The 26899-nt window shown below is 41.6% G+C and overlaps 1 protein-coding gene across 1 annotated transcript in view; it reads right to left on the bottom strand.

Annotated features, from left to right (window-relative positions):
• Positions 1-2099: 2099 nt before the first annotated feature.
• Positions 2100-26899, bottom strand: part of tdrd12 (tudor domain containing 12) — a 31301-nt gene continuing 6501 nt past the window's right edge. Inside the window, exons 14-38 of the mRNA XM_084017499.1 lie at positions 25849-25911; positions 25664-25732; positions 25411-25485; positions 25068-25128; positions 23972-24079; positions 21724-21909; positions 20289-20442; positions 20017-20144; positions 18310-18501; positions 17812-17940; positions 17122-17239; positions 16352-16491; positions 16032-16261; positions 15864-15945; positions 15236-15417; positions 12801-13008; positions 12228-12320; positions 11211-11383; positions 10815-11117; positions 9551-9615; positions 9337-9400; positions 5824-5937; positions 4274-4427; positions 3927-3987; positions 2100-3827 (exon numbers count right to left, since the gene is read on the bottom strand). Coding sequence (XP_083873625.1) covers positions 3754-3827; positions 3927-3987; positions 4274-4427; positions 5824-5937; positions 9337-9400; positions 9551-9615; positions 10815-11117; positions 11211-11383; positions 12228-12320; positions 12801-13008; positions 15236-15417; positions 15864-15945; positions 16032-16261; positions 16352-16491; positions 17122-17239; positions 17812-17940; positions 18310-18501; positions 20017-20144; positions 20289-20442; positions 21724-21909; positions 23972-24079; positions 25068-25128; positions 25411-25485; positions 25664-25732; positions 25849-25911 — 3226 coding nt within the window. The 3' untranslated portion in view covers positions 2100-3753. The remainder of the gene's footprint in view (positions 3828-3926; positions 3988-4273; positions 4428-5823; positions 5938-9336; positions 9401-9550; positions 9616-10814; positions 11118-11210; positions 11384-12227; positions 12321-12800; positions 13009-15235; positions 15418-15863; positions 15946-16031; positions 16262-16351; positions 16492-17121; positions 17240-17811; positions 17941-18309; positions 18502-20016; positions 20145-20288; positions 20443-21723; positions 21910-23971; positions 24080-25067; positions 25129-25410; positions 25486-25663; positions 25733-25848; positions 25912-26899) is intronic.

Here is a 26899-nt window from a genome sequence, read left to right on the forward strand (position 1 = left end):
CTCAACCTTGCCCGATCCCACTAAGTAAACCTGACGTTAACCTCTCACCATGGAGCCTAATAAGCCGCTCAGCTGAAACAATAACCTGATGAACAAACATGTTACATCATCATTTATCAGCAGCTGCAGGCTAAACAGACAGTCTAGTGAGTCTCCACCACATCAGTTGCTTTAGCTGCTGTCAGGGTTTCACCGATGTACTACAGGCTGATGAAATGTTAGCGAGTGTCCGGTCAAGAGAGACCAGCACTATTCACCTTTAAGCTGCTCCAATCCTCAATATTTTGAGAAAAAAGTTGCACATTTCTGAGAAAAAAGTTGCAAATTCACAAAATTCTAAAGTCAGAAATTTATGAGAAAAAAGCAAATTTACAAGACTAAAGTCCAAATTTTACGAGAAAAAGTCACATTTTTTACAAGATTATAAAGTCAGAAATTTACGAGAAATAAGCTGCAAATTCACAACCTAAGTGTCACAAATTTATGACCAAAAAAACCTCACTTGCCGTGGTGTATGATGCCTGCAGTGTATGAAATGAAATGAAACTATACTTGTGTGGCATAGACCGTTGCCACCCGGGACTCTCCCAGCTCAGTGATTGACACAAGTTGAAGTCCTTAAAATGCCCTAACCAGTGTAAGTACATGTCATTGTCCATGGACAACATCGGCCACCTAGTTTACATAAACCTCAAACCTAACAAAATAGCTTTATTTTTTTATTTTTGAGTTTGTTTCTTTACATTTTGTCCATATTCAATAAATGTTCCAGAATGTTCCTGAAAATGTTTGTCAAGTTTAGTTAAAACTCACCTCGTCGTTAAAATCCTCCTTCTAGCTCAATTTCCAATTAGACATTCAGTTCTGGTGGAAACTGGAAGCAGTCGGACATTAAGTGAACCCAGAACCTGCTTCTAGCAGAACATGATTTGATATCAATGCTTTAAATTAGAGTAATACAGTCATTTTAGATCAAATAAACAACACGGTTTGTTATGAGGTCATATTAGTTGGTGAAGCATCTGGTTACAGAAGAGGGAGAGGTGCGTGTGTTGTGGGGGGGGGGACGTGCCAGTTGATTTTAAAGTGATGGTTCGGAGTAAAATGCACCCTAGGTCATTTCCACCAAGACATCCAGCCAAATACCCCCTCAGAAGCATTTTTAGCGATGGTCAACATTGGTCAACATAGGGCTATCAGCCAAATGGCTTAGTACTAGCGCTATAGTACATCTTGATTATCTCGTAAATTACCCCACTAATAATGCATGGAATGTTACCAAACTTCTGCAGTAGTACACATAGGGTCTGTACTCACAAAACGAGGCATTTTAAAGTTTGTAAGTACACCAGGAGTTTATTTAAAAGAACACTTCCCTGATAGCTTCAATCCCTGCTGCTAACGCTACCGCAGCGCCACTTCCGTGTTTACCCAGCCGATGCCGTCACGCGAGTTTCACGCGAGAGTATGAAAAAGTTTAGCTTAATTTTTATATAAAAATTCAGCGAAACTTTTTCATGCGGTAGCAGCAGAGGATATAAGCTATCAGGGAACTGTTCTTTTAAATAAACTCCTGGTGTACTTACAAACTTTCAAATGCATATTACTGCAGAAGTTTGGTAACATTCCATGCATTATTAGTGGGGTAATTTACGAGATATACAAGATGTACCATCGTACCAGTACTAAGCCATTCGGCTGATAGCCCTATCTTGACCAATGTTGACCATCGCTAAAAATGCTTCTGGGGGGGTATTTGGCTGGATGTCATGACGGAAATTACCTAGGGTGCATTTTACTCCGAACCATCACTTTAAGAACTTCAACTTGTGTCAATCACTGAGCCGTGAGAGCCTCGGGTTGCAACGGTCTACGCCACACAAGTATCATTTCATTAGGTCATACACTGCAGGCATCATACACCACGGCAACTGAGGTGTTTTTCCTTTGTCAATTTGCGACTTTTACCTGTAAAATTGCGACTTTATCGCATATGTTTGGGACTTTGTTCTCGTAAATGTATGATTTTTTTCTCTCGTAAATGTATGACTTTTAAATTTGGGACTTTTTCCCCATAAATTTGGGACGTTTCTTCTCGTACAATTGCCCCCAACCCCCCGTGACCTGTTTGAAGAGCTCCATGGTCTTCATGGTGCTGCAGATTCTGGGCCTTTCAGGTGTATAAATACTGAGATGTGACAGAACATGTGACATGACGGCACACAGGTGGACTTTATTTCATTGATGATGTAACTTCTGAAGGTAATTGGAAGGAGCAGATCTTGTGTGAGAAATTAAAGCCCCAAATTTTGGCATAACATTTATGTACCCCACATACAAATAAACAAATCCATGTAATTTCTTTATAGGGCTCCTGTACCAAATGTGTTTGTTTTTACATTCAAACTTATTTTGAGGTTTTAGTTATTATTATCATTATAATTTTTAATATATGTGATTTGCTCTGCAGTTTTGTTCAAATATATTTTAATTCTGGCAGATCAGTGTGTAGTTTTACTCTTTAGTTGTTGAGCTCAGTAAATATGGTAATGTTAGTTGTATAAAGTGAAACAAGGTTTGTGATGCGCAAGTGTGTTTTGGCCTTTTATTGAAAGCAGATTCATTTAAATATTGTGGTTGAATTATTTGGCAGACAGATATTTTTCATCGCTGGAGTTAAAATATTTAAACAAATGTTTGTGTGATGCAAAGCCAATAAGTGTTGAGATACTCCTTGTGTCGTTAGTGACTAAGATACTCATTAACTCCAACATACTGCTTAACTCTGCACCATTTGAGGCATTTAATAAATTCTTAAAACATATATTCAGCATGACTTTTAAATGGGACAGCAAACAGCATCTCGACTGGGAAAAAGTCTGAATCATGTAATTTTCTGAAGATTGTCTGGTTCAAGAATTTCAAGTCTCGAGTGTGAATATTTTTGCAACCAACTGTAGTATGACTGAAAATATTAAATTAACAAGATACCTTAAGAGGTACTAAAGACATGCACAAAATATTTTACTTCTATTTTACTACCCCCATTAAAGTTTTTCCTCATCTGAATCAAGGCTTTAATGATAAAGGGGGCCACATCCTTGACAGTAGGGGTGTATTTCAATTTAGACCCTTGAAATCAAAGGGATGATTGCCGATTCTCCCAGTGGGTTTTTTATATCGTAGAACAAAACGTCCGCGTAACCTGATGTTGACCACAGAACTTATTCAAGATTGAAATAAGTAATTATTACATGTTTGATGATATTCAATTTGACAACATGCGTTAGTGTGGTACATTACCGCGAATACTATAGCGGCCATATCAAACCATATAACCTTTCTTTTTGGAGAAGAATTTGAAAATTATAGTTGGCAGGCCATAAAACACCTGTCGGTGTTCACAAGTCAAGACTCGATGTAATATGCAGGATTGGGTAATTGAGTACTTGGCTGAACTCTTCTGTAACATGAAAATGAGATCATCATATTGCATCCCGCTTTATGACCGAGGGAATAAACTAAACTTGTCAGGAGTTTTTAGTCTTAAAAACTCAAGTGATACATTTCAATCCCTGACTAGTTCATAAAGAACTGCAGAAGTTTCTACGCCCAGATCCCTTCATTATTAAGGGGGTTAAAGTTCACAGCACCAATACAACACACATCTTTATGACCCTCAAAAATGAACAGATGAGACGACAGAGATGAGGTGTTTGTTTTGATTGTTTCTTAGCGTTTTGTCTTTAATCTTCAGTCGCTCTCACTGCCGCTGTCCGAGTTCACGTCCCGGCTGTCGCTACCCGTGTCCTCCACAAAACACAGACCTGAAGACCGGACCAGGACAAGAACATGCGTCAGTTCAATACAGCAGGTACCAAAGACAGTCACCCTAGGCGCTCTCGGGTTTTCAGTGTGGTTCTTACCATTCGGGGTTCTGTCTTCATCTGCTTCAAAGTGCTCCATGTCGTAACTCACAAAGATATTCTGTGGGAAGAGCAAACCTTAAATTCATCACAGCCTTTTTGTTTTTTTTATGTAATTTTGTCCAGTTAAAACGGCTTTTACTGAAAGCAGGTGTAGGCTGTATACTTTTGGGGGAAAGATATTATAATAACCTTCCATGTTGTGATTCAAATGGTCAGAGAGAAATGCCCAAAATATCAGAAGATAAACCCAGCGTTAATGGACTTGCCATTACTTACTAATTAGCATAGATTCTTTGTCATACAGGCGACTCAAGGATTCAAATAAACAAAATGGACTCTGGCACCTTGTTCCTAAGGAGTCGTTCCCATTGTCCGCGCTGTTGTTTCACCAGTTTGAGGACCGGCTCATTGCACTTCATCTCCCAGCAGCAGCGGTCGGCAGCGATGTTGTCATAAAGCTGCAGGTCAGCTGTGTAGCTCCGACCGTTTGCTCTGCCACTGAACGCAAGCAACAGAAAGAGAAAGATAGCGTGTCAACCTGATCACACACTAAAGAAACACCATCCTTTTTTCTGTGTATCACCTGTGTGATATGAGTCTCGTCATCCTCACCCTGTTCCCTTGCGTCTCCCTCCAATCACCCATCAGCCTGCCTTCATGTCTGCCCACCTTTTTCCCCAATTAGTCCCTGGTGTATTCAGTCTTCGGTCTTTGTCAGTTCGTCATGTCTAACTCACAAGTTTCCCTGTCCTCCTGTTTTCTGGGTATTTCATCTTACAGCCGGTTCTCCCTGTGTTCCTGTGCTGGATTTGCCTTTGTTGTCTGCCTTTTTCTTGTGTCGTCCTGCTACCTCTTTGTCCATGTCGGCATTTGGGTCCTAACCTGTACTCTGAACCACTTAACAGAACAGACCCCCCCCCCCCCCCCGGTCAGGAAGCCTCCAGTCCTCCAGCTCCCAGTCTGCTACAGCCCCAGCTGCCCAGTGACCCCGAGCATCAGCTGCCCTGCTCCATGTCCGAGGCTTTTCCAGTTGCTGAGTTGGGGGTAAGTTCCCATCCCTCCTGGCCTTCCAGCAGCCTCCAGAGGGGCCCTGTCCATTCTTTCGAGCAGCAAGTTCCCGTCCTCACTGGGTAGCAGCAGTTGCAAGTTCCCATCCCTACTGGGCTGCAGCAAGTTCCCATCCCCGCTGGCTTTCCGGCGGCCTCCAGAAGGGATCCGCCTACCTGGTCCCCCTCCTTTTCCTTGAATACCTCCTCCAGACCCCCCTCCGTCGGTTCCCAACCTACACTCTGAGCCACACCATGACAATCAACTCTTGTATCATGATCATGTGACACTATATACTGATTTTAAAACATTTTATTATTGCAAGCTAAAAAGCTTATCCGCATAAAAAAAAAGTTCAAAATGAATCACAGAACAGTCCGTCGTTAGAATCTCTGGAGAAACTGCAGCAGAAGCTTGTGCTCAACTTTTTTTCTGAATGAACTCAGGAATCTCCAACTTAATATGTCTTAACTTAATTTTGTGCCACATAATGTCACATATTTATTTGATTAAGTCTTTAGCTGAGCACCAGCTCTATCACTCAGGAACAACAGATTAAAGAATATGTTTAGTGGCCAATGTCCAACCAAAGAAAAGTTAAAGACTTTATGGATGAGGTTTCCTAGATACATTCATACCTAACTGTAAACGTGAACTATTGTTTGACGTGTTTCCAGCAAGTCAGAAATATGACGTAAACTCATTTGTTTAATTCACACACAACCTGGCTGTGCAAAACATGAACCCACTCCCACCCGTGTAAAGTTGTCTGGAAAAAGAGCTCCAGTGAATCTTGGATGTGGTGCTAAGTAAGTGAGCGATCGGTGGTGGTCTGCTCCTGACGGACCTGTAAACGACTCTGTCGGGGTAAAAATCACAGCGCTGACTCTCCGGGTTCGTCAGCTTCACCGTCACAGTTACCGAGTCGGAGGTCTGGTACCACCGGGCTGGAGGGTGGAAACTGAAACACAAACACATGCATTTTTTACGGTAATGCATTAGAGCAGGGGTAGCAGACACGGTGCCAATGAGCCACCCGCAGGAACAATAACACAAGTCATCTGTAGAGCTGTTCGGTCAAAGCATTTTTTCCAGCTCATTTTCTTAATTCTTTACATAGGGCGCCGGAAGCGTGAGGAGGTGCTGAGCAATGCACGCTTTCAGCTCTTCAATCAAACGATCATACTCGCCAAAACATTTTTTACATTGTACACAAAGTCTCATGATCCCACATAGACCAGCGGGTCAGGCCTCTTTCCCTACGTACTTCACCCTTCCTTTCATCCAACAGCAAGTACTCTGTATTGTGCCGACATTTCTACTTCATAACATCATAACAGATGCAATCAAAGCTCTCAGCTGAAAAAAACTCAAACCCTCCCAGCAGCAGGTTTTCAGAAAAAAGTTTTCGAACACTTTTTTGTCTACCCAATATCTGAACTTGCATATCAGAAGAACCGATCGAATACCAGTGTGTTAAAAGAAAATAATTGAAACAGGTTTATTCCAGAAAGCAGGCTCAACCAACTCTGAACCTAACCCTGAACTCTGAGTCAACCAACTCCGAGATGGGCCACTCTGAGTTTTCGGTTCCAGAACAGCTGTTCTGAATTAGTACAACCATCCGAGTATGGAAACTCTGTGTATGTATGGAGCTCATCATTAGAAAGCGGCGCAACAAAACTGCAGCAAAGTAGAGAAAGTTGGCAGACATTTACTGCCTGATCTAATGCGTAAAGCCGATTGATCAAAAGGTGATAATGCTATATTTTCAGGCCCGCAGAGTGACTCTGTGGTGAAACGGTTAGCAATGCTGACTACAGTTCAGTTCCCGTGGTTCATAAAGTAGCGCAATGTAGAAAAATAATTTCCATATAGGTGTTATCCCACAGGCACAAAAAGAAAGTGGCTGCAGCTGAAAATTAAGCATAAGGGGCCAGTTGTTCAAAGGTAATCTGATCGGATTTTGGTTATCGGATTGGATCAAATCTGGAAAATGGGTTGTTTCAAAAGGGAAAGAAGGATTCTGAAATTGGATCAGATCATGTAATCCAATCCGAGTTTGGAAATGGATCAAACCTTCAGTTTGTGTTGTTCAAAACTTCAGTAGGATTTGGATAACTTTGATCCAAAAAAACTGGATTTCCCTGATCCCAACAAGGGGTAGGGTTTCAAGGTGGATTGCAGGAAGAAAATGTAGTAAAACTTTAAAATTGGTCAAATACTACATTTGTATCATTTAGTGTATATACTTTTATTTATATTTTGCACTTGACCTGTTTAACCGCTACAGTGATAAAGTAGACATAGGAAACCAATTAAGCCTTTCAGTAGTAAAGTAAAAATAAAAAGGATCTTGTTCCCATGAAATAAACCCCAAACAAACAAAAATGATATATTCAATTTTTCATCTCTGTTACGGTCATCATTCATCGCTGTATATTAATGTCAAAGAAACAATCATCAGATATGAACCTCCATCCATCCATTGTCTACCGCTTATCCTGTATTCAGGGTCGTGGGGGGGCTGGAGCCGATCCCAGCTGTCATTGGGTGAAGGCAGGGTACACCCTGGACAGGACGCCAGTCTATCACAGGGCCGACATGTAGAGACAAACAACCATTCACACTCACATTCACACCTACGGGCAATTTAGAGTCACCAATGAACCTATCCCCATCCTGCATGTCTTTACTGTGGGAGGAAGCCGGAGAACCCGGAGAGAACCCACGCTTACACGGGGAGAACATGCAAACTCCACACAGAAGGAACCCGGGCCGACCCGGGAATCAAACCCGCGACCCTCTCGCTGTGATGCGACAGTGCTACCCACTACACCACAGTGCAGCCCAGATATGAACCTGTAAAAAATAATTTAGAACAATTGCATCCCTTACTACATGTTCTGTATTTTTATTATTTAAAAATCAAAATCAAATCAATGCAAGTATGAATACATGATATTGTGGCAGATCCGGGTAGCCTAGACTGAGCTGAAAAAACAATATGGAGCATGTGTGAATGGCACTTACAATGACCAGGATAAATGCCTCCAACTAAAGGTAGTGAAAATGCCCTTAAAACAGCCTAGGGCTCATAGGGTTAAAGTGACCCCATCTTCTACCTGTTCTTTACATAGCTGGTTATCCAGATTTGGTAATCCTAAAAACTGTATTCGATTCCCGGGTCGGCCCGGTTTCCTTCTGTGTGGAGTTTGCATGTTCTCCCCGTGTAAGCGTGGGTTCTCTCCGGGGTTTCCGGCTTCCTCCCACAGTCCAAAGACATGCAGGATGGGGATAGGTTCATTGGTGACTCTAAATTGCCCGTAGGTGTGAATGTGAGCGTGAATGGTTGTTTGTCTCTACATGTCAGCCCTGTGATAGACTGGCGGCCTGTCCTGGTGAACCCTGCCTTTGCCCACTGACAGCTGGGATCGGCTCCAGCCCCCCCACGACCCTGAATACAGGATAAGCGGTAGACAATGGATGGATCAGGGTGATCAAATCCAATGTTGCTTTGAAAAACCATCTCAAAAGTAAGACAGATTACCTGATCCTGGATAGCAAAAAAAGAGATTTCCAAATCTGGATAATTTTGATCCGGATTACATTTTTTGAACAACTGGCCCCAGAATATTGGGCAAGTTTTAATCATATTTCACATGTTAAACCAGAGTAAATAAACGCGGCTATTTCAACAGAGAATGTTCTTGACGTTTCAGAAAACTCCTGTTCGCAAAAAATCTAGAGCTCCGCCATATGAAAAATGTTGCAAATGTCGGAGAATATTGATTGATATGTGATCGGTAGGAAAAACGGTAATTTTCTACTACTGACCTGAGTTTTAGCAAAACCTGCTTTCTGCAACACACCCCAAATGTATCGTTATATACACATGTGCAGTACCAATCACGCAGGATGTACGGAGTGACAAACTTGTTGTTCCCGTGTAGCGTAAATGAGCTGATTGATTATAAGATAACTCTGATACTGATATCGGAACAACTATTTTACCAACATCAACCATTGAAATCATCAATAAAATGCCAGAAAAAAATGAAAAATAAAAACATTTAAAACAGAAAGAGAGAATCTTGTCTGCACTACATTTGTTATGGTTGAAAGGAGTAATAAAGTTTGCGGTTTGGGTTCAAACCATGAAGCCTTCCTATTGTTCTACAATATTAGTCTCAGTCTGTTCTGCTCAACGTGGTTGGTCGATGACTCAGAGAAAAAGTCCACCAGTTTTATTGCTGCGTAACATTCCTTACAAAAAAACAAACAAAGAAAAAACACAGAAGTAACGCATCACTGAGAAGGAAGGAGTTTTCTTTTAATATCCAGATTGAACATTTTGTACCTTTTTGTGGACTTGTCACGGTCCGACTCATTAATGACCTGCTGGCTGTTGCTTTGATCAACACCTGAGGAGAGAAGACATTTCTTAAGAATGACATAAATAAGTGTTGTACAAGTAATTAAGCAGCTTTTTATATTTAATAATGTACATGATCAACATGCAACGTGACGCTTCTGAGTGTCTATCTACAATTCCTACTTTAGGTTATCGTTACCATTTCCACGGAGGTTGAGACGAGCAGCCTGGCTGGTCACGGGGCAGAGTTCTCCATCTCCGATCCTGTTTATCACAATCATAAAGCTCCTGTTCAGTTATACGTAGTAATCTGTCTGGGGGGCCTTCAGTTGATCCTCCTGATATTATTAATATTAAATGTGTTTTTGTGATGACATGTAGCTTGTTCTCAGAATACCAAGAACCACTTTGGAGTCAGGCCTATGAAACATATTTAAAAATCCTGAATCACTGATAACTTGGTATTTATGCAAACTTTATTTTCACAACAACATAATATGCAACATGAATGATAAATAACACACAGCACCACCGGTTCTCATCATGATGTTTAAGCACAGCCCCGTTCACACCAAACACGAGGTACAATCAACAAGGTCGCTGCCGTATTTATACCGTATTATGCTCTAGTCTGATCGAACTGAACGACCTTCAGAAAACAAGCATTTCAAAAGTTATTTGCTTATCATTTTGTGGACAGACTTTGGACTTTTTTTTAATAATCGTCTTCATTCTGTCGTTACTTTGGTATCACTTTTATCCCTTTATTGTAATTAAATCCCAACACGTTGTTTGATTTCGGTGCATTCCGCTGTAGTAAACCAGCCAAAGTGCGTCTTCCTATTCACACTGAATACAGCTCTATGAAATCCACCGAGCACCTCTGTAGTATGTCATGAACACTGACAGGATGTTTGAGTAGCCGGCGTATCTGTGACTTCACAACATGTACAAAGCAGCAATAGTGGTGATTTCAGCCGTGATGGATGAAACCTTGTCGGTGTCAACATGCAGGTAGAATCTTCGTGGTTCACCCCTTTGGTCTCAGTGACTTTCTGAATACATTAAGCTCAGCTAACTAACACGACAGTCTTCCCAGCTTTTACTACTGATGGCTTTAAGACGTCACTTCAAATGAGGGATGTCTGATTCGTTAGTTTGCTTTGGATTGCCAGGCCACCATTAACCAACCGGTTCATTTTGAAGCAAAAAAAAAAAAGAAGAGGAAATTGACATGACATAGAAGGGTTACTTCCCTTTCACTCCGGTGCTCCATTGACCCAAATGCTTTTCTTCGCTGCATTTGGAAGCGCTATATCCTTAAATGTCTTATTTTATTCTATATTGGCTTTGCTTAAGTTTAACGGTTAAACTAATGGCACATGCTGGTTAAACGATGGAACATGTTGGTTTTCCTAATCCTAAATATTTGAGGCCTGAAATTTGAGTACAAAGACACCAACCTCATGATCTTCTCAGCTGACTTCAGATCAGCAGAGTGGGTATTTCCAAGTCCAACGGTTGTCTGGCTGGCCAACAGAGGTTCCTGATCACACACTGGAACCAGGTGGATTTTAGCTGCTGGTGGTTTTTGTGGTGCTGGGACCAAGGACCGGATCACTGAAGATACTGGACTAGGTGGCTCACGCGTTTGGAGGTGAGGAAGGTCAGCGAGTTGACTGACCTCGGCCGCTCTGAAGGCTTCAATCAGAACTCTCCCCTCAGCTTTGATTCGAACCTCCAGAGACATGCCATTATCCACCGACCTACAAAGAACAAAATGCAGCTTCACTCATCAAAGGTTCGGGTAGTTAATATATTCAGTCTCCACCATGTAGTCCACTACTGGGACTCCTTACCTGGTGATGTGACCCGCCTCCTTGCTGCCGCTGGTCTTGCTCTCCTGGCAGACTGCCGACAGCAGGTCCAGATGCTCCGGGTTGCTGACTCCCATCCCAGTTTTCAGGATCTCCGACTGCACGCTGTATTCATTGATCGCGGTTTTCATACCTGGCACCTGGGTGACACGGACCTGAGGGAAAAAATATTGATTTTTTTACTGGTGCCAACGCCTCGAGCATGCTAAATCTCCAAGAAGAGGAGCCCATTTAAACACACATTTACTCTTCAGACAAGGTTAAGTTATTAAGTTATCACGCTTCAGCCTCTCACACCGATGGGTCAAGAGTATGTTCAAACATTCAAATCAAACGTTTTCTCTGAGGTTATAGATTCTCATGAATGACTCCGTATGTAATTAACACTTTTGATAACTAATGGAGTCCTCCATGAGTTTTACATGAGTTCTACATTAACTCAGGATGAACTGTTCATTAGTTAAGCATCAAATAATGCTGATGAGTGTCTACTTAATGTAAACTCTTACCAAGAATGTTTTGAATATTGTTTGACTTTATTAATATGACATTATGATGATGAATATGAAATTGTGTGCAAAATAACATGTTTGATATTTGGAAGTATTGAGTTTTTAAGCAATTTTTTTATGCACTATTCAATTGTTGACAGTTTGTCGACATTTTATGCATTATGTATAAACAAAGGTGTTTGTTAAAACATTTTCACCTGACAATGAGCCAAGCAGGATTGAAACCAAGTCAATTGATAAATTGTGGCACGGAGTGTGCAGGTGTTGCCCTTTTCTCTATGATGCTATACCGATAGCCTAACAACTTAGTGATGTACGAATTCTCAAGAGCTGTAGGCTCTCAAGGCCCCCAGTAATGGGCCCCAGAGGGTTAAACTATGAAAAAGTAGACAGTTCAGTATCTAAAAAACCTGGTTATTGATTCAGACATTTCATTCATCATCAGTAACCCACTGACTAAACATGTGACTGGCGAGTAAAAACCTACCATGGGATCAACGAAAACAGTTGTTCCCAGACTGAGAACCACTCTGGCTCGGTGCTGCACACCTCTGATCTTCTGGCTGATCGCTCTGGTGACCTGTGAGACAAAAAGAAAGCGTCCAATCACATGACCACCATACGCCTGCTTTACATGCGGCTGTGTCCAGAACAGTGGAAGTCATGAATCTGAGAACTAGTACCTGTATGATTAAAACGGGGTGTGTGGAAATTACACCACTTTAAACTAAAGACTGTGAAATTACAGCGTGCTTTACGAGGCAGACATAAATAATAATAAATAATAATGCTAGATACACACACATTTCCAGATATTTATGAACCAGTCCAATGTGTTAAATAATAAAATCGGACAAGGTCGCCTACGGATCACTAATCTAACAGGATGTAACCATTTCTATGACTTCCTGTGAATTCTTTGAAGGCTGCTGCATACTGTCCGACGTAGCATTTAATCTCCGCATCCTGCTGCTGCCTCCTGATCTTGTCTACTTTCCAGGCGTAATAGTGTGGATGTCTTTTTGTGTTCGAGAGCAAAGGGAGGTGTTGAACAGGGAACCTTGGGGTGCCAGTCTGTTTCGGCGTCGACGGGTTTGACCCGGCAGACGACGATCTCAACCGCCTGGCCAGGCAGAGAGTGAAACTGCTCTGGGAGCGAGAGGATCTGATGGGATTTGACCTTCTCCTCCTTTCCCACATCAATGAAGTGAACGAAGACGCTGAAAAACAGCCGGTCCCCCCGGTCTGTGACAGACAGGATCTTCACCCTGCAGCAGGGACCACACAGCAGTGTTACAGAAATGCAATGAGTTTGCATTATTTTATACTAATAAAATTGAAGGTATCAGACGCGCCATCAATATCTCAAACAAAAAAGTTGGATCACCACCCTGTTCAGGCAAAAGTAACACAGCAATGATGGCAAGCTTTAATGCCATAGACTCTAAAACTCTAGTGGAAACAGTGACAAATCTAAAATCATCCACCTGCTGTCTTGATGCTTTACCTACCAACTTTTTTAAGAATGTTTTTGACTGCCTATCAATAGACGTATTGCAAATAGTTAATAACTCCATTCAATCAGGCAATTTCCCAAAGGCCTTCAAAACTGCAGTCATTAAACCTCTTCTAAAAAAGCGGAGCCTAGATGCCTCTATTATCAACAACTACAGACCAATTTCAAATCTACCCTTCATAAGTAAAATAATTGAGAAAGTTGTCCTCCAACAACTAAATCACTTCCTGGCTTCAACTGGCTGCCACAACAACTTCCAGTCAGGATTTCGACCTTTTCATAGCACCGAGACGGCCCTTATTAAAGTTGTAAATGACATCCGTCTTAACACAGACTCTGGCAAAACTTCAATATTAATGCTATTAGACCTCAGTGCTGCATTTGACACTGTCGACCACTCAATACTCTTGGACAGGTTGGAAAACTGGGTGGGGCTCTCAGGCACAGTCTTAAACTGGTTCAAGTCATATCTACAAGATAGGAACTATTTTGTTTCCATTGGCGACTTTGTATCAGAACCTACCAATGTAACGTGTGGAGTCCCCCAAGGTTCAATCTTGGGGCCAACTTTATTCAACATCTACATGCTCCCACTAGGACAAATCATGCAAAATAATAACATTGACCACCATTGCTATGCCGATGACACCCAAATCTATGTAGCACTATCACCAAACGACTATCGCCCCATAGATCTTCTGTGCCAGTGCATTGAGCAAGTCAAAGACTGGATGAGCCAAAACTTCCTACAACTAAATGAGGACAAAACTGAGATAATTGTTTTTGGTGCTAAAAAAGAAAGGTTTAAAGTAATTCAACACCTTCACTCTCTGTCCCTGAAAACCTCAAACAAAGCCAGAAATCTTGGGGTTATTATGGATTCTGATTTACATTTCGACAGTCACGTTAAATCAGTAACAAAATCAGCCTACTATCACCTAAAAAATGTAGCAAGACTTAGAGGGCTCATGTCAGCTCAAGACTTAGAAAAACTTGTACATGCCTTTATTACTAGTAGGCTAGACTACTGTAATGGTCTCCTTGCAGGTCTTCCGAAAAAAACTGTCAGGCAGCTACAGCTTGTTCAGAACGCTGCTGCTAGAGTTCTTACAAAGACCAAAAAATGTGAGCACATTACACCAATTCTTAAATCCTTACATTGGCTCCCTGTATGTCAGAGGATTGATTTCAAAATCCTCCTGCTCACATATAAATCACTACATGGTCTAGGACCGAAGTATATCACTGATATGCTCCCACTACATAAGCCTTCTAGACCACTAAGATCTTCTGAGACCAATCTGTTAGTAATTCCCAGAGTAAACAACAATCACGGGAGAGCATCATTTAGTCACTATGCAACAAATGGCTGGAATAAACTTCCTGAAGATGTAAGACTTGCCCCAACTCTGACCACTTTTAAAACTAGACTGAAAACTGTTATGTTCACCATAGCTTTCTGCTAAATCTTTTAATGTCTGCACTGTTTTTAATTATTGCAAATATGTTTTTATTCTATTTTCTTTCTGTAATGCATTTTTAAAATTTTTATTATTTTCTTTTAATTCTTCTATTTTTCTTTTCTTTTTTTTTTCTTCTCACTTTGTTTTATGATGTGAAGCACTTTGAGTCTGCCTTGTGTATGAAATGTGCTATACAAATAAAGTTGCCTTGCCTTGCCTTGCCTACATACATTTATCTGCAGGACTCCAATCCAGACGGACCTGAACTGACTTTTACACATAAATGAACGTCCATTACATTCAATCCTTTGCCAAAGTCCTGCGCTCCAGCTTTAAAAACAGCCAGCTCGGAGCCTGCTTACTTACCAGCAGCCTAATTAAGCAAAGAAACTAACAAACTAAGATACTGTTTACTTGCCCTACAAACAATATCAAACAGTATTTGGGTTTAGTGTTGTGACTGTAACATGCATTTCAAGCCTGCAACCTCCAGTGTATTTAGGTTTCATGTCAGACCTGTGGAAGATTTCGTCCTCCTGCACGGCATATAAGCCTCCCTCCAGCACCTCATTGGCTCCAGGTTTCCTGTCGGCATAGTAACGTGTCATCTCGGACGCCATGCCCTGGAAACCTCCGTCCTCTTTCTGGACAATACGGCCGTAGAACACTGATGCCGTCTTAATGTAGAGAGGAATAACCTGGGGGCACCGGGAACAACATGGAAAAAAATGTTATACAAGTAAAATTATACAATGATATAGATGCTTTACTAACAATATGTTGTAAGTTTGTCAGGTTTAGTCAAAAAAAGTTTACAATTAATTCAAGGAAGTCTCATGAAATAAAATATAATGAGCTTTGCTTCACAACACTGTCATAATAAAAAAGTCACCATTTATTTAAAATCAAAGACCTAATAATTAATAACTTTACAAAATGAGATTTAAGGTTAGCAACAACATGAGCAACACTAGTGTTTGCATATTTTTGTTACGTACGTACGTATTTCAGCCGTATTTCAGCTTTGCTTATCTGCTAATTTAATGTCTGTAACAAATAAAAGTTCTGTTTGTTCTCTTGGCAAAAGTGTCTGGCGGCCATGGAAACAATTCACACAACAAAGTAGAGACATGGACATCCTCACTTCTATGATTCCTGAGGCAGGAAGCACAGACTGATCCAGCTCGGGGATGAATCTGTGACGGTCTGGACACACACTGATGTCTCTGCAAAAAAAAAAAAAAAAACTGGATTGAATCAAATCAAATATCAACAAAATATAACAGAATCTGAAGAAGTGCGAAAAGCCAACCTGCAGACTCCAAAGTTCTTGAGGTAGCTGCAGAGAGGCTTGTCGGTCTTCTGGTCCTCCCGGGCCAGATGGACGCCATGAGCGAAGGACAGCAGCTCGGGAGGCAGCGGGGTGTTGGTTCGCTCCAGGTAACGCAGAATCCCGACTGCATGACAGGCGTTCCTCTCCGAGATCAGCAGCACCGACCTGGTGATATGTCGCTGGCTCACGGTTTGATCCTCGGAGGAAACCTGGGAAAAGAAATCAAGATCTTGACTTCAAGGGACTTTTTAGTGGCAAACGTGGATACTGAAACTGTGGCTATGACTGCCTGTTCTTACTCGTTCAGAAAGGTTTCTGAAGTTCTTGTCCATACAGAAGAGCCGGCTGCCAAACACTTTGGGGGATGTGGGGAAGTCATAGTGGACGACACAAGTCGCATCTCTGATTCCCAGACACGGCAAACACTCGGTGGTAGTCACTAGAGGTCACAGCAGGGATGAACATTCAGAGAGGAGATTTCAGTAAATGTCTTTACAGTTGATATCGTTCTCCGCATTAACAGTTTCCTGATATTTCAAGAGTCACCTCGCACGTCTAAAACCGTTACTTTTCAGAAAATGAAAAAGAAAATGTGTTCCAGGGGTGGAAAAAAATTGATTGATTCATGTAAAAGAGATTCTAAGGTTTTAAATTGATTCACAATTGCATGAATTAATGTAATCTTTGATTTACCTTTGTGGATTTACATTATTATTAATAATAATTATTACTGCCTGTATTAGCTCAGGACTGGAGTAGATCCTAAAGCATGTAATGATTAAAAAAATGATTTTTAAATTTGAATCGTTTTGAATCAAAAATTGATTCTGAATCGAATCGTGACATCAAGTATCAAAATTGAATCGTGAGACAGTCAAAGATTCCCATCCCTTATGTGTTCTTACAATTATTGACGTATTGCGTCTGGAGTGACCCACATAGAAGGAGTCAGGGTGGAGATATGAGGTATAGTGTTGTGTGCGAGTTGTGAGATTTAGTCAAAAGCACTTTTTAATAACTACAGATCGGATGCAAATGGTCAGCAACGTTAGCTGTGTGATCAGTTTACCCAGAACTACTTGAGTGCCGGGGCCGATGTCCTTCCTCCACTGCTGGATGACGAAGTCGAACTGGTGTGTTAGACCCTCATGGGTCTTGAGGCAGAATGCTGATTTGATGCTCACGGCCTGCAGATGAGAAAAGACACCGTCACCAGAGTGGTAATGACAAATTAATTAAAGACGATGTCATCTTGTTGCTGCATGGCATTCTGGTATTTTGAGGCCTTCACATGTGCTTCTTAATTTGCTAGTATACCAATTTGCAAACTTGCATACCTTTGTATTATTCAAGACATAGTAGACATCAAAGTAGATTTTAGGCTCAGAATTAGCCTCAATTTAAGATCAAACCACAGGAATGTAGAGTATAGTTGGATAAAAAATAAATATAAGTTGAAAAAAGCAGCCAGCTAAAGAGTTCTGGAGGCTTTAGTGAAGCCTATAAATGTGAATTTTAGTTTTGAATGTCCTTTCTTGTCTGTTACTTTCAGCCCTGTTGCATGCCCCCTGGAGACGAAGACAAGCATTTGCTTGTTACATGTGAGAAGACATCGAGAGCATGAACGTCTGGTCGCTCGTGTGAGTGAAAGTTGCTACGTCAAAATGTATCTCAGCATTTATCACATTAACTCTTTTTGATTAAAATCCACCTCTAGCGAGCACCGACTGAATGTTTGGAACTGAAGCCGTAGTTTCACCTGAAACACATCTTCAACGTCCTGAGCAGAGTTAGCTACGATCAGAGTCTTCTGGCCGACGTCAGGGTTGAAATCCAACACACCCAACAGCACTGAGACCTTACTGCTCTCCGGAGTCATGAGGATGATCTGTAGGAAGACAAGTTCCTGAAACTGAGAACCTCATCAGACATCAGAACCTACAGATAAGCAGTTAGTCCACACTACAACACCACAGCACATTTTATATTGACATAAAACACTTGAAATGAGGATATCAACTTATTAATTAACCTTTTTTTCCAGACTATCAAGGCTTGGCTTTGGATCTCGATTACTATAAGATGTGATCAAGATTATCAGATACATTTTATCAATCTTAATAATGAATCAGCTATTTACATGTACATTATTGTATGTTTTACACTTAAATGTTGCTGACAGATATTTTAGGATTTAAAAAAACTATAGTGAAGCATTGCAACACCTTTTAATTATAAGTGATTAATTGAGTCAAACCTGCTGAACGTTAACATAGAGAGCTGCTTCCTCAGGGACAGTCATAACAATGCAGGGGTATGGCATATGACTGGCTAATAAACCCTCCATGTGACTGGTCCACTTTTTCGCCACGGCGACAAGCTGCTGAGGACAGGAAGCATTCTCCTCCCTGGTGACCGCCTTCTGGAAATGCTGCAGAATAGTCGCCATCTAAAAAGATTCACATTCAAAGAATGTGAAAGAAAAGTTTTACTTTGGGTGGATAAGCAAAAGATATGATGTAACCACAACATAGTCATGAAAGAATTAAGGCATTTTCAAAAATATCAGTAGTTTAACAAGAAAAAAACCTTCAAGTTGAGCTTAAATCACATCCATGGTCATATTGGGCACCTATTTAACAATACATGCCAAAAACGTTTCATCTCAAAATCCAATGTTTTCTACCTGGGAAACAAAATGACGTGTGCTTAAATCATCTGTACCAACCAATTTCATCCAATAATATGACATATATCCATCCATCCATCCATCCATCCATCCAATCAATCAATCAATCAATCAATCAATCAATCAATCAATCAATCAATCAATCTGCAAATTCGGCTCTGCAGAGTCAGAGAAGGTCATGAGCGGATTTTTTCCCCAATCAAATCAAATTCCTTGAAAACACGTCACAGTACGGAAGTACTCTTGAAACGCCGTTTCTGCTTGACTTTAACGGATAGTTTAGACTTTTTGAAATGGGGCTGTATGAGGTACTTGTAAAGATGTTTGTTGCACGTTCTACAGGAGTGATGTAATTGTAGCCTTTGTTATTGTAAAGCTTTAGTTTCAGTCCTAAACTGTACTGTGTCATTGGAGTTACTGAGCAGGATGTCTCCATAGTCAGTGTGCTACAGTAGATGGGGTTTGGAGATGAGCACAAAGCAATGACCTGCTGCGGACGTATTTTATCCCAAAAACTATCAGTATCAGTTTAAGTGGATGCTATATTTAGAACACTTTCTCCACTTTACACTGTCGTCAGACAGCCCTTTCTGATGGGGAACTGAGGCCATTATCTCTGCTGACTTCAATGCCACAAAACCATTGACATAAATATTAAATTTTGCCTTGAAGAAGATGGGAATTGGTGGTCTGCATCAATCGGTTAGTTTGATTGTGTTATTGTGTGACTTTGTTGAATCCAAATTAACCAAAGTCACACAATAACACAAGCAAATTAAGCAGTCAAGGAAGCAGTAGACCAGCAATTCCCATGTAGTTAAAATGTCAAAGGAGTCTTGTGACTTTGAAGAGAGCCGCGATAGAGCAGAGACGTCCTGTGTTGTGTGAGACAAAGAAATACAGTTTTTTGTCAATGGAGTCTCGTTGTTTAGAAGAGAGCAGCAATAACAGCCTGAGTCCCCCAGCAGAAAGACTGTCTGACAGCAAGGTAAAGGTGAAAATATTCTTAATATAGCGTACACTTCAACTCATATTGTTTGTTTGTTTTTTGGTTGTCTAAAATACATCCACAGCTGTAGATTGCTTACATTCCTGTCTGATTCTCAGAACTCCATCGACTGCAGGTAAAAACTGACTATGGAGAAGTACATCATACAAGCCCCACTTCCAAACATTGGAGCTTTGCCTTCAACCTTCCTCGACGTAAACATAACAGCCTGTTAGCAGCTATATAGCCAAGAATCCGTTGAGTGTGAATGACAGGAGGACCATCACCTGATCTGGAGCGAGAGTGAAGAGCTGGTCAGCCTCGTCCAGCACGAGGTGGTACAGACGCTGGAACAGGATGTGGTGGCAGGACAGCAGGCGGACCAAACTGAAGGGTGTGGTCACCAAGAGCAGGCCTGTTCAACATAAAAAACAGAAAATCTAGACAAATATACTGTCTTGGTTTGGGATAATCTCACATATTAACAATAAAAGACATTTTGGAGATTTTCTATAAGAACCTCACAAACAGCTGATGACTGAGTTTGTGGTTTGCTCACAGTTTTTGGGGATCCGGACGGACTTGGCCTCGTCTTTGCCAACGCCCAGCAGCACGATTGCAGGGTGGAGGACTGGGACACCCTTAATCTCCCTTAGTAGGTCATACACCTCCTGGACCTTCTCCCAGCCTGGACACAGCACCACCACTATGGGCTGGAGATCAACACAGAAAGTACAACATGTAGAGATTCCAACAAGCTAACCTTGGAACCAGGGCTGGACTGGGACCAAAAATCGTCCCGGGCATTTTTAGCCAAGACCGGCCCACCAGGTATCGATGGAAAGACAATGAAGCCTATGAATAAACTTTTTTGTGACAATGCTTGTACACTGTCGGGCATCGCCCCTCGGCTGTAATTGGTCCAGCCCAGAATCAATTATGACTAAGGGGCCGATCTACCAGTTTTGTGTACCAATAGCAGTGTTTCCCACAGGATTCTATTGTGGGGGGTCTTGCGATCTTCTAGGGGGGTCCGGGGTCATGCCCCCCCGGGAGAAAAATGTTAATAGATTTCATTTTAATGCATCAATTTGGTGAATTTTGAGAACCAAAATATGACATCAATTACTGACCAATTTCTTACAAACTGCTGGTACTAATACAAAATGTTGACATACTAAATGGGGTTGAGGAGTTTAAGCATTCAAGAAAAGATGAAAACAAAAATGACTAAAACACAGTGCTAAGCCTTCCAGGGTTCCCTAATTAGTTTTCACTGAGGGCCAAATTATGTCCAGGTTGCTAAGTCGAGGGCCAAATTGTCTGTTTTTTTTCATTGGATCACTAAACATTATTTTATGTGCAAATGTTATTATTGTTGCTGCTATTATTTGAAGTATTATTATTGTAATGATTAGTACTACCAGTGGTAGTTGGTTGTAGTAGCAGACAGTAGTAGTAGTCATAGCCTGTGTTGAGGGACAGATAAAAATGTACGCTTGAAAGAAAATAAGTCCAATATCAACGATTTATTTATTTGAATGCCCCTGGAGAATATTTTTATCAGCAACAAAAAACAACAGCACTACAGCAAGTGGTGCACAAGAGGAAAAAATATTGTATAACAGTGGAGTTAATGGTTTTTGTTTGCAGCGTCTTGCTTTTGTCTTGTAATTTGCAGACGGCCCCTGCGCACTCGCCCGGCTGCTCATAGAGATCAATGTTCTCCGTCCAGACTGGACGGCTTATTTATGTAAAAAATCTGGGTTTTGGTCCTTGTAGCTCGTAATCTATGATATTACGGTGGGAAAGAGGCATCATTTGTGTTTGAAAACGTTTCTCTTCAGATTTATTGATCCCGAATCTGTGAATATATTTCCAACTTTACAGAACTCTTTATTTCACCTTGGCATGTTATTGCATAGTGTCACTGGGTCCGCACAAAAGCCCGATATGCCACTTTGATCCAGGTTATGTTTTTTAGATGCACTCACCCCTGTGCTGGAGGTGACGGGGGTGAAGATGGAGTTGAGCAGGATGTGGGTGAGGAGCGGGGCAAAGTAGCTGAGAGGCTGGTGTGCGTTTTGGGAGACGATGAGGGTGTTGCATCCTCGAGCCACAGCTGGCCAGCTGTGACGGTCGGCTGGAGACAGAACGCTGCACAGCTTCCTCCGCAACACCTGGAGACGGACCAAAGGCAGTGTCAAACTGGTTTATGTTGTCCAACAAAATAATAGCTTTCCTGCCATAAATCTTGGTCCATCGCCAACTTTTGGGTGAAGTGAGTGAAGGTCTCCCTTCGTCACTCCCTACTGCTGCCCTGACTACATCACCTGCAGAAGCCATTCAGGGCATCCAAAGCTACCTCCAATACCTGCAGACTGCCTGCCACCTGGAAGTACTTCAACTGCAGTTCAGAGGGAAAGCCACTGAGCCGTGGTTGCTACTGGCAACTTCTTTCCATCATCATGTGACCACGGGTGGAGAGCGACCGGCCGACCACGGGTGGAGAGTAACCGGCCGACCACGGGTGGAGAGTAACCGGCCGACCACGGGTGGAGAGTAACCGGCCGACCAGGGATGGAGAGCGACCGGCCACGGATGGAGAGCGACCGGCCACGGATGAAGAGCGACCGGCCGACCAGGGATGGAGAGCGACCGGCCGACCAGGGATGGAGAGCGACTGGCCGACCACGGGTGGAGAGCGACCGGCCGACCAGTGATGGAGAGCGACCGGCTGACCACACGTGGAGAGCGACCGGCCGACCACGGGTGGAGAGCGACCGGCCGACCAGTGATGGAGAGCGACCGGCTGACCACAGGTGGAGAGCGACCGGCCGACCACGGGTGGAGAGCAACCGGCTGACCAGGGATGGAGAGCGACCGGCCACGGATGGAGAGCGACCGGCCGACCAGGGGTGGAGAGCGACCGGCCGACCAGGGGTGGAGAGCGACTGGCCACGGGTGGTGGATCACTAGATACTTGTTCTTTCAAACCTATTCTGAATATGTATATGTCTAATATACCTATTTTGCGTTGAATGTAATAAATCAGCACTTAAAAAAAACAACAACAAAAAAACATCAATTCAGGCCACTGCGTCGCTCCCCACACTGATCCAACCTCAGGAATATGACATCAATGAACAAAACATGTGCCATCAAAACTATTTTAAATGTGTATGATTGGCGCGCAGTTGGCTGAGTGGTTAGAGCGCATGCCATGTACGAACGTACATACGCAGCCGACCCCGGTTCGAATCCCGGCCGGAGGTCCTTTGCTGCATGTCACATCCCCTCTCTCTCTCCTCATGTTTCCGATCTATCCACTGCTAATAAAAGGCGTCTATGCCTCAAAAAAATCTTTAAAAAAAAAAAAAATGTGTTTACATACTCAGTTTACACATAAACAATTTTGTACTCAATGGACAGTCCATCAATGTACAGGCTTATTGACTGGATTATAAAAACAAAAAACAAACTAGCTTTCATTTCAACGCAAAAACACAATTCATGACATTCGTACAATGAATTAATGAAATAAAACATAGAATATGGACAACATGTTTACAACTTGGATGGAAATGCTGTTTTAATGATGGTGTAAAACAGTGACAGCAAAGATTAAACAACCAACATCATTACAGATAAGAACTACCAGAGATCTGATTTAATTCACCTAAAACTGGAGAGACTTACGTTAAAGGGATGGTTTGGATGTTTTAAAGTGGGTTTTAAAAATATCCCAACTTGTCCCCTGAAGCAAGATTTCACAAAATAAAACGATACGGAGTCACAACACTGTGGCAAAAATAATTAAAGAAAAAAATGACCTAATCTGGTTTGTTTGACGTAACCAGTTGTTTCCAACACTCTTAACTGCACCAAGTCTATTCTGAAACACATTTCTCCGTACGTAAACTACCCTGTCTTTCATCCTGTTTCTGTATGGACACATTTAATAACTATATTAACAAAAACCTTTATTTGTAGTGTTTCAGTGAAAAGTAAACGTTTTTTAATGAAAAAAAGGAAACCTGTTATTAACAGTAAAATAATTGTCATAACAAATAACTTTTGAATTAAGCCTGTAAGCAAAGGGAGAATGTTAAATGACCTAAATGTAAATGTAAATGTTATTGCAGGTCCCTCAATCTCCTATATCTTCCCCTTTATTTTTGTTATTTTCCTAATTTTTCACATCAAAATAACCTCAAACAAAAGTCACACATGCTGGTTTACCGAGCGGAGAGCATCCGTGACGGGGGCATCGTCCAGGCTGGTGCAGGGCTCCACTGGGAGTGCAGAGTGCACCAGTATCCGACTCCTCCAGGCATCACTGGGAACAACCTGACAGTCCAGAGGAAAAAGAAACAAAGACATAAGTTAATGTAAATGTGGAACAATATGGACCAGTGTTCCCCTGCTGCGGTGCATCCTGGTCACTGAGGTTTTAATGACCAATACATCAACCAGATTTTAGTTTATTTTTATGTTGTCCTATAGTATTTAGTGTAGGAGAGTCGCCTCAGCTGAAATACGCATCACAAACATAACTCAAGTTCCTTTGCAACTGCCAAGAACGTCCTCCAAGGACTAGGAACCTTTTGAGGAACTCATTGCATTCCAGAGTCCTGTAATGTTTAGTGCAGCTTGATACAGGATGCCACGATGGGGCCTGGTCTCTTCAGCAACATCCCATTACTGGGTTAGCTAAGATTTATTTCATCCAACTTATTTTCCTGTGACCAGATCAAACAGTCAGGAGCATGCTGGGTAGTGGAGTAGCCTTAGGTCCTAGCCCGATTACTTTAGCTTCCATCTCGGCCCTGCTCCTTCTCCTTTAGTCCAGCAGTTCTAGCCAGGTGACCGGCCGTGGGCAGTGATCTTCTTGTGGTCCACTGCACTTAATCCAACCCCAACAATTCCTCTTTTGATGTTGATGTCTGCATATTGCCATATGTCATGTGCTCCAAAAAATTAAGACAAAAATCCAGTGAAATTCAAGGGAGCCGCATTGTGTACATGCAGCTGATGCTATAGATACATGTAGTAGAAGAAGTCCTGGAACTAAAATAACCAGGAATGTCTCGTGTGAAATCGTAGATAAATAATGCACTAGACATAAAAAGATGTTTGAATATTCAGGGGAAAGTAGCTGAGGTGGTACTTTACACAGAAAATACCATGAACCTAATTCATGTCTTTAGGCCATCATCTACTAAGTGAACGGACGTTTAGTCCATTTAGTTAGATCTCCTGTTCTCCTCCTCAGCCTGATCGACTCAGTCAAGCAGCTCCAACAACCTGCAAAGTGAAGTTGCTGAAAAAAACCTACCACGTCGTCTGCAGCATCTGGATCGGGGTTCAGAGGCGCCGGGTTCAACCACTCCAAAAGGCTTAACAGACAAAATTTAAAAAATAAAAAAAACATTGAAAACATTAGTATAGAAATAAAATTTTCAAGAAAACCCAAAAGAAGTTTTGCTTAGGATTCTATTACATTGTATAGTTTGTCTTTGCTTTTACTTTACTATCATCCTACTTTTCAATTAGGATTTTACATGAAAAAGCTCAAACAGATATTCCCTGTGCGCGCCCGTTTTATCTTTGCTGATGCAACATTACTCATGACTCGGCAAATTTGTTTGTGAATGGTTGCTGTCTGGGCTGCAGCTCACCGTGAACAGGCCCAGTCCTCTTCATTCCCCCTGGTCTTCTCTGCTGGTCCCAACTCTGCTGGTCTACTCAAACCACTGAAAGACACAAAATTAACTTTCGTCCCGGTATCAGAATGTGTCTGGTATGCAGACGGTATGTTAATATACCGTAATCTTTAGTTTAGCTAGATTACATTTACACCTGTAAATGTCGTCACTCTGTAACAGGTACGAGTTTAAAGTTGGGAAAGAAGGCGTTAACATTTTACTGTACCTTGTTTTTTCATCTGCCAGAAATTCAACTTGACTGCTCTCGAAAAGTCCTTCAGGTTCCTCTCTTTCACTAATAAAATAATCAAGCCAAATAATGCAGTTACTAATGTTTGAGTGAACATAAAAACAATCTGCTCAATGAACTAATATTAATATTTGACGTAAAGGAGCATCAATCTGTCTCACCTCATATTGACCAACGCTTGCTTGTGTGGTGTAACTGGCTCACTGTTGTGTAAAGGAATTAATCTGTGTGACAAAATAGAACCAAAGCAGAAGTTTTAAAACATTTAAAAAAAGCAGAAGTTTTAAAACATTAAAAAAAAAAAAAAAAGAAGACTTCAGCTCCATTTGGACTGGATTAATTTCTCTCAGGGAGGCGGGATCTCCTGTAATGTAAATGTGATCCACAGAGACGTCATTGTATATTAAAGTAGATCTATTGGATTTTTTGGTTTTTCTACAAAAATAGCTGCTTGTCCTACTACTTTATTTCTTTCTTCTGCATGCAAAATCAAGGCGTTTTGCCGACACCAATATAAAGGCCTTTAAAGGGAAACGCTAGAAGACAGGAGGCTAGACTGTTGTAATGTCAGCCACAGGTACATACGGATCAGTAGTTCTATAATAAAAATGCCGCTCACATGCGCTGATTCAGAGTGTTTCCTAGAAATATGTGCAGATGTGACTTGTCAGTAAAGTTTCAGTCATGTTCTCTGTGTTGTTCTCTATTGTGATGACTTGAGACGGTGCTCTTTGAAAACAACATCAAGCCATGTGTGTGTCATATTATGTCGTGATGACGTATGTACAACAGGCAATCGGGCCGAGGCCCGTTTGGGCGGGAGCAGTGTGAGTGCAAGCCGGTTGGGGACCCCTTGTGGGGGGGCAATCATGCCGAGGCACGGTACAGATTGAATGGCCCTGGTGTGAGTGCGCCCTCCAATTATGAAAGTTAAGTTGTTGAATTGTCATTTTTTGCACTTTGAACTGTACTAACCTGTACAAAAGATGCTGTACAAATGAAGCTTGATTGAATGATTTGTTTACATTTTAGTAAATGAACATAACAGTTCCTGTTTTCAAAGTACTCATGATTACCACTGTATAAATGATAAATATATAAATATTAGTCCCGAACCCTATTTTTTCTGAGATTTCTATTTATGGATGTTTATTTCCAATGGACGGAGATGATGATATCCTGGTTTAAGTCACACTGAATAACAACAATGTG

The sequence above is a fragment of the Eutrigla gurnardus genome (genome assembly GCF_963514095.1).
Source record: "Eutrigla gurnardus genome assembly, chromosome: 9".
Lineage (NCBI taxonomy): Eukaryota > Metazoa > Chordata > Actinopteri > Perciformes > Triglidae > Eutrigla > Eutrigla gurnardus.